We start from the raw sequence: 6,982 nt of genomic DNA, 5'->3' as shown, positions 1-6,982 counted from the left end.
ATTGCCCAGCCGCTGCCTTGCTGCCTCCACGATCCACTGGCTGGGGAATTGGCTATGTGGTTGGACCCAGAGAATGGTGGTTGACGGAAGTCGAATGTCATGGTGCACTGTGACAAGTGGGGTTCCTCAAGGCGCTGTCGTTGGGCCTATATTGTTCAACATCTTCATTAACGATGTGGACATTGGCATCAGAAGCGGGCTGGCCAAGTTCACCAATGATGCCAAACTTTGGGGTAAAGCGTCCACATCTGAGGACAAGAGGGCAATCCATTGACAGGATTGACAGGCACAAGAAATGGGCAGATGAGAACCTGATGGTGTTAAATACCTAAAAATGCAAGATTCTCCACATTGGGAGGAAAAACCTGCAGCACGCTCATAGACTCGGCAGTGCTACACTGGCTAGCACTTCTGACAAAAGGGACTTGGGGGTCATGATTGACCACAAGATGAACATGAGCCTTCAATGTGATGCTGCGGCTAGTAAAACAAGAAAAATGCTGGGCTTGCATCCGTAGGCGCTTCTCAAGCAAATCCCAGTTTGTCATTCTCCCGTTGTACTTGGCCTTGGTAAGGCCGCAGCTGGAGTACTCCACAATTCAAAAAGGATGTGGAGAAGCTTGAGAGAGTCCAGAGGAGAGCCACGCGCATGATCAGAGGTCAGGAAAATCGGCCTTACGATGAGAGGCTGAGAGCTATGGGACGCTTCAGCCTGCAAAAGCGCAGGCTCAGGGGTGATCTGGTGGCCACCTATAAGTTTATCAGGGGTGCTCATCAGGATCTGGGGGAACGCCTGTTCACCAGAGCGCCCCAAGGGATGACAAGATCAAATGGTCACAAACTCCTCCACGACCATTTCAGGCTGGACATAAGGAAGAACTTTACTGTCCGAGCCCCCAAGGTTTGGAATCGATAGCCGCAGGAGGTAGTTCAAGCACCTACCATGAACGCCTTCAAGAGACATTTGGATGTCTAGTTTGCTGGGATCCTATAACCCCTGCTAACTTCCTGCCCTTTGGGCAGGGGGCTGGACTCGATGATCTTCTGAGGTCCCTTCCAGCCCTAATGTCTATGAAATCTATGAAACAGCGACAGCAGCAGCAAGTCGTCCAGCAGGAGTTGGAGTGAAAGCGAGACGGACAATGAATGAGCTGAATTTTGTAACCCTGTAACCAGGGTGGGGATGAAGGAACTGTGGTGTCTATTCTGAGAGACCAGCAGATTTGTGTGTGGGTGCACAGGTGAGTATTTTGTAACAGGGTCAGGAAACCAGCGGGTCTTTGTATGGGTGCATGGGTGCATATATTCTAATGGGTTTATGTTTTTCCTTTTTGGTGTGTGACTAGGAGCATAGATATATATAACTTTAAGTATATATATGTATATAGACATGTATCTTTACAAAAAAATAACAAAGTGCACACTCTCAACAAATTTACATATCTCATCAAAAAATGGCATTGTCCACATATGTGAAGAACCCACTACCTTATATGGCAGGCTCTGCAAAGCCAGTTTATGTAATCATAGTCTCCTTTATAAATGGGCTCCCTTAAAAACCCTACCTGATTAACCTCCAGGTCTGGGTAAGAAAGTTTTTAATGCAAGTCTCAGAGAGTAGGGTCAAAAGGGACTTAAAACCACCTTTATGTTACTGCAACCCTGGAGACAGTCATGCATTTAGTCTCTGGGGTACTTTCAAGTTCCAGGGTTGTTCCATCTTACATGCAGCCACAATTCCCAAGAAGCCCTTCTCCTGGACTGAGATCACTGGGTGCAAAGTATCCTCCTCTCCTTGAATGTCTCATGGGAGGGGTGAGTCCAGTGCCTCTGTGCCCCCTGGGGACTCTGCTAATCCTGAGTTTCTCTCCCTCCTCTGTGTGTAGTCAGAGTTTTTAGCTCTGCGTGTTTATTTAGCAAAACATTAAGAATCCAAGTTTCTACAAGTAACATATAGCAGTTCCTCTTCATAGTCCAGGGTGCAGACCGAAGTGACAATTTTTGCCTGATCTGGCCACAAAACTCAATTTATAGCTGTGACCAAACACAAGTGCATGGCTGCAAACAGCTTCAAAAATAGCTGATTGGATAAAAATCTGACCTGTCACTGCATGAGGTATCAGATAAAGATATTACAAAACATAGTGTCTCTTGTAACTTGTGGGAGAGGAGCTCCCAGCCTGTCCGTTTTCAGAATGGGAGGGGGGAAAGGGAGCGGAGGGAGGTTAGTCTAGGGGTTTTTCAGCCCCCTTGCAAGGTGGGCTGGGTGTATTGCAGCCCATGCCCCCACCCACAGGGGAGCGCCAAGAATGAGCTCCCTCTGTTGCCTTCCCCACCCCTCCAATTCTGAAAACAGCCAGCACTAGCAGAGAACCTGGCTGTAGGTTCCAGCTAGATTCCCCTCCCCCTGGATCCAACAGTGAACTTCTGTTTGGGTTGCGGTAAGGTTGTAACTCAGAACGCTTTACAAAAGTTGTTCTGAGTTATAGGTGGGAATTCCACTTCTGTCTGTACCCCCAGTGACCAGTAGTCCCTTACGTGGCACTCCTTAACCACAGAACGGTAAGCAGCTTGGGAATCTTTTCCTCTTCCTATGCTACCTGCCATTCAGTAGTTGTCATATGTGCATGGAGTGGAGGGAGTGTTTTTCCTCATCCTATCACTAAGACCATCTCTATTAAAAGATGAACAAACAACAGTCAGTTAAAAAGTGTGCTTTCTCTGCATACAGTAGTAAGATTTTTACAAAAATAGCGTAGGGGATCCATGTGTGTGGTGTGTTCTTATGTCTACTTCATTATTCTTTGAAATCTTGAATAGTTTAGTTGGTATTTTTTTAAACAAAAACTGTACAGTATAATATGTGTAATATTTAAATTGATCACCATGGCAAAATTAGCTCTAGCTTTTATCTTATTTTGGATTCAGGGGAAATCTACTTTGGATTATCGTATGATTTTACATGTCCCTTACCCTGCCTTAGCTACACTGATGGTTTGTTGCTCCATTGCTTCATGGATGCTAGTCCTGTCATGTTCCTTGATACTATTAAACTCATCGATACAGCAAAGACCTCCATCTGCAAGCACCAATGCTCCAGCTTCCAAATTCCATTCACCAGAGTCCTTTACAGCAGTCACTGTCAAACCTGAAAAAGATATCAGTTTTCAGTCCTTCTTCAAAGTGAATTTGAATAAAAGCATATTGGCTAGTGCTGGGCAGAGAGAATGCAAACAGCACAAACTCATCACCCTACAGCTCTGCCAATAACACTTTAGGTATTGCAGACCCCTGGGCATGATATCCAGTTATTATAGTCCATGTGTTCCTGGGTCTGTTGGGCAAATTCTGTCAAGCAGGGCACATTTTGTACTTGTGTTTTTATGATAAGAAAGAAAGGTACAAATTGTGATTAAAGGTGATCCAACTAAATTTGTTAAATTGATTTTAGGTGCAAACCTGAACTGTCAGCAAAGTTATACCATGGATACATGCAACCCACCATCAACTTTTAAAAACACAGTGGAACATAAAAAGGCTATACAACAAATATTAGAAAATTAAAATGTTTTTAAATGTCATTTGAGAGAGATTCATTCATGAGTTCAGGAAGCAGGAAATGGAACTGATAAACTCTGTCAACATTATATTTTGATTAGGGGGGCAAGAGAGTTTCTTTTTGAGATATTAGGTTCATTTGAACATTAAACTCAAATGGAAACCGGAGGGATGGAAACCAATGACTCATTCCCAGCAGGCACGTGGAAATGGAAACTGTATGCAACACAGCTCTAATTAACCTTCACAGCACTGAGAGCATGAAGAGTATGAAATGACACTTTATGTATATTTTGTTTTTTTATCAAGACTGCTAAACATTTATTGTTTTCTAGCTAATAAGTTTTTTCTTTAATACACTACTCAGTATCTAAAAGTGGGGTCAACCTTGGGACAAAGTTAATAGTACATATTTATGTAATATAAGGATATCTGGATTTCAGCGATAACAATTAGAACTGCTTTCCCCACTCAAACATCTGCAGTTCTCCTCCACTCCTCACATCTTTTTCACAACTTTTATCTCTTTTCTTCATTTTTGGGCCTTTTCTCCCTCCCCACAAATTCTCTTTCTACTCCACTACAGTTTGGCTCACAAATGGCTCAATAATCCACACCCCATGACTCTAATCAACCTGAAGATCTTTAGGGGCGTCAGGGATACAAACAGGGTGTTTGTGCCCGAAAGTTTGCAAGGAACAATTTTTCCAACTATTTAGTTTGTCTAATAGAAGATATCAGATTTACCCAAAGAACCTTGTCTGCCTATGCCCTTAGGCCAAAATGGCTACAACGAACAACCTTAAGGACACGACAATGGGTCCAAATACTTTAAGAGAGCTCTGAAGCTGGAAGTCACAGCCTACGGCTGGAACATAGTTTCTGCCAGTGAAGTTGTGTGTCCCCAAACAAGCAGTGAAGAGGCACTGAGAATGGATCTCTCTCAATAACGCACTGCATATTATTGGGAGGTTCATTATGAAGAATGTCTTTCACATCGTCCTATCTTCCCTGATTCTCTTGGATTTTCATATGTAGGAACAACTTAAGCAGTCTACCACCCTGCTGGTTTAAACAAGGTAGACAGGTATGGAAAGCAGTGGGTGCATCTACATGTGCCATGAGCATGTAGCAAACTCCAGTGCAGTATGCACCAGAGTTTAATGCACCTGGGCGCAGTGTTTACATGTGCACCCAGGGATGCAGTATGCTGAGCCAGGGGTGGAAGAGCCCTGCTGGCATGGCTTGGGGGGAGGGGGGGGTCAGCCTGCCAGCTTGGAGCTGCTCTGACCTTGCTCAACCTGTTGTGGAGGGGCTGGCTGGGGCGTGAGGGAGCTGCAGTGTGGGGGTTAGCTGGCAGGCAGCCCCTGTGCTGTAGCATCCTTGTGCCCCAGACAGCCCTGGTCACCATCTATACGTGCATTTTGGCACATGTAACTACTCCACTGTAAAACAGTACTTGTCCTAGACAGTACTATTCTACAGTGGAGTTAATTAATTTACTGTACCCTAATCGGGGTGCATATGTAGACGTTTTACTATGGAGTTAATTAGTCAGTTCCACAGTAAAGCGCACACGTAGATGCACTCAGCAGTGATCACTGATTGTGTGTATACGACAAAAGAACTTCCCTGTAAAGTAGAGATCAAGATTGCCCACTCCCTTGGAAAGACTTCTAGGAAGGAACCAACCAAGAGGAAATCTTGACATGATCTTGGGGACCAACTCAAGTCCAAGGACCTCAGCATAGAGCTCCTGTGCTCTTCACTGAACTCCAGTCCTCCAAACCCCTCCCTGGCCTCCTTGCCAACGTGACTCAGCCTTTCAATGCAAACAGTTGGCCTACACGGTCTACTGTACTCAAGGGCTCAACTCGGAAATTAACACAGTCTGAACCTGTATTTACCTCAGTAGTTTTTCCCCTCTGGAGTTGGGGAAAACAACTGGGAATCCCCCCACCCCATGTCATATTCTGCCCCTCTAGCTACTGGATCCCTGACCCTGCAGGAGACAAGGACACCCACTGGTTGAGTTGCTATTCTATCCTCCATGTGCAATGGTGTGAGATTTTCATGAGGGAAGGGCCCTCTTGGTGCGGGCCTCCAAGGACAGGGCAAAGCCTCTGTATATCACTTTCCAATTTAGGATTTTGCCTCAAAGCATTCTGATTTCTTCTTTCACATTTAAACATATGGATCTGTGAAACTTGTAACAAGCTGTGTGGCTCTCCAATTGGGCTTGTCAGCCACAAACAGATTTATCAGGCATCTGACAAGACCTCTTATGTGTACACCAGGATCCAGAGAATCAACCATTGCCTACTATGTATGCAATATGTTCATGTAAACATAGGACAGTAGTGAGCTACAGACAACTGAAACTGATTTTTTTTGGCAGAACCTGTTTATGCGACAGTCGTCCTAAAGCCAAGGTCTCTTTGACTACCTAAATGGTAAGTCAAACCATCTAAAACACAGGCTCCTCCAGGCCCAAAAAGAGCTGCTTGGGTTGACCCTGAGCCAATAGGGAGTTCCTGCAGAGTCACAACCCACAGTAGCTATTTCTCCATACCCTCAAAATCCAAACCCTCTTAGTGAAATCCCCATTTTGGAGAGAATGCCCTCAGACCCAATATGAACATGAACTTGCAGCCCTTCCTCTGATTGGTAGCCACCAGTCAAGGGAAGAGCCCCATTGACTTCAAAGGATCTGAGCAAGCAAGTGCAGCACTCGCAAAAGGGTTGCAGGTTTGGCTCCTTACGTTCTGGGGGTCCCAGAGATGCTCCATGGTACCTAAAGGGTCAGCACAGACATTTGATCGCAAGAGAAGAATTGCTGCTTATGTGCCTGTTTCCCTCAGTGAAAAAAAAAAGTTATTTTCAACATCCAGCCACATTATACAGGTATAAAAATGATATAATACATATATTAAATGTATAGTTATATACAGGCAACCCCCACTTAACTCTCTTTGGCTTAGCGCTATTTCGCTATAACGCTCATTTAAAATTGATACCCTATTCCACTTGGCGCTCAGCGAGTTTTGTTACAATGCTCAAGGTCACCATCTTGGGTCATTAAAAACAATCGTGGTTGCCATCTTGGGTTGTCAAATACTTTTGGTTTCACTTAATGCTGGGTTTTTCAGGAACCATATTGGGCTCTAAGTGGGGGTTGCCTGTATACATACATAGAAATGATATAAACTGCATATTTGTATCTACTCTCTTTCTCCCCACATCTCCCTCCCCCTCTCCATCTCTCCCCATTTCTTCCCCCCCTCCATTTCTTTCTCTCTCCCCATTTCTTCCCCCTTCCATCTCTTTCCCCATTCTTTTTCCCCCCTTCAGTGTCTCTCTCTCCCCATCTTCTATACACAGACACGAAGAAGAAGAAGAAAAAAACCAACCCTGCCTTTGGAAA

At 44.6% G+C, this 6,982-nt stretch overlaps 1 protein-coding gene across 1 annotated transcript in view; it reads right to left on the bottom strand.

Moving 5' to 3' along the window:
* MCM9 (minichromosome maintenance 9 homologous recombination repair factor) overlaps window positions 1–6,982 on the bottom strand; it is a 60,757-nt gene that overhangs the window by 11,276 nt on the left and 42,499 nt on the right. The window contains exon 8 of the mRNA XM_006035163.3: window positions 2,974–3,148. Within this exon, the coding sequence (XP_006035225.1) occupies window positions 2,974–3,148 (175 nt within the window). The remainder of the gene's footprint in view (window positions 1–2,973; window positions 3,149–6,982) is intronic.

The sequence above is a fragment of the Alligator sinensis genome, unplaced genomic scaffold, assembly GCF_000455745.1.
Source record: "Alligator sinensis unplaced genomic scaffold, ASM45574v1 scaffold1343_1, whole genome shotgun sequence".
Classification (NCBI taxonomy): Eukaryota; Metazoa; Chordata; order Crocodylia; family Alligatoridae; genus Alligator; species Alligator sinensis.
Note: the sequence above shows the minus strand (reverse complement) of the source record. Positions and strands in the feature narration are given on the sequence as shown.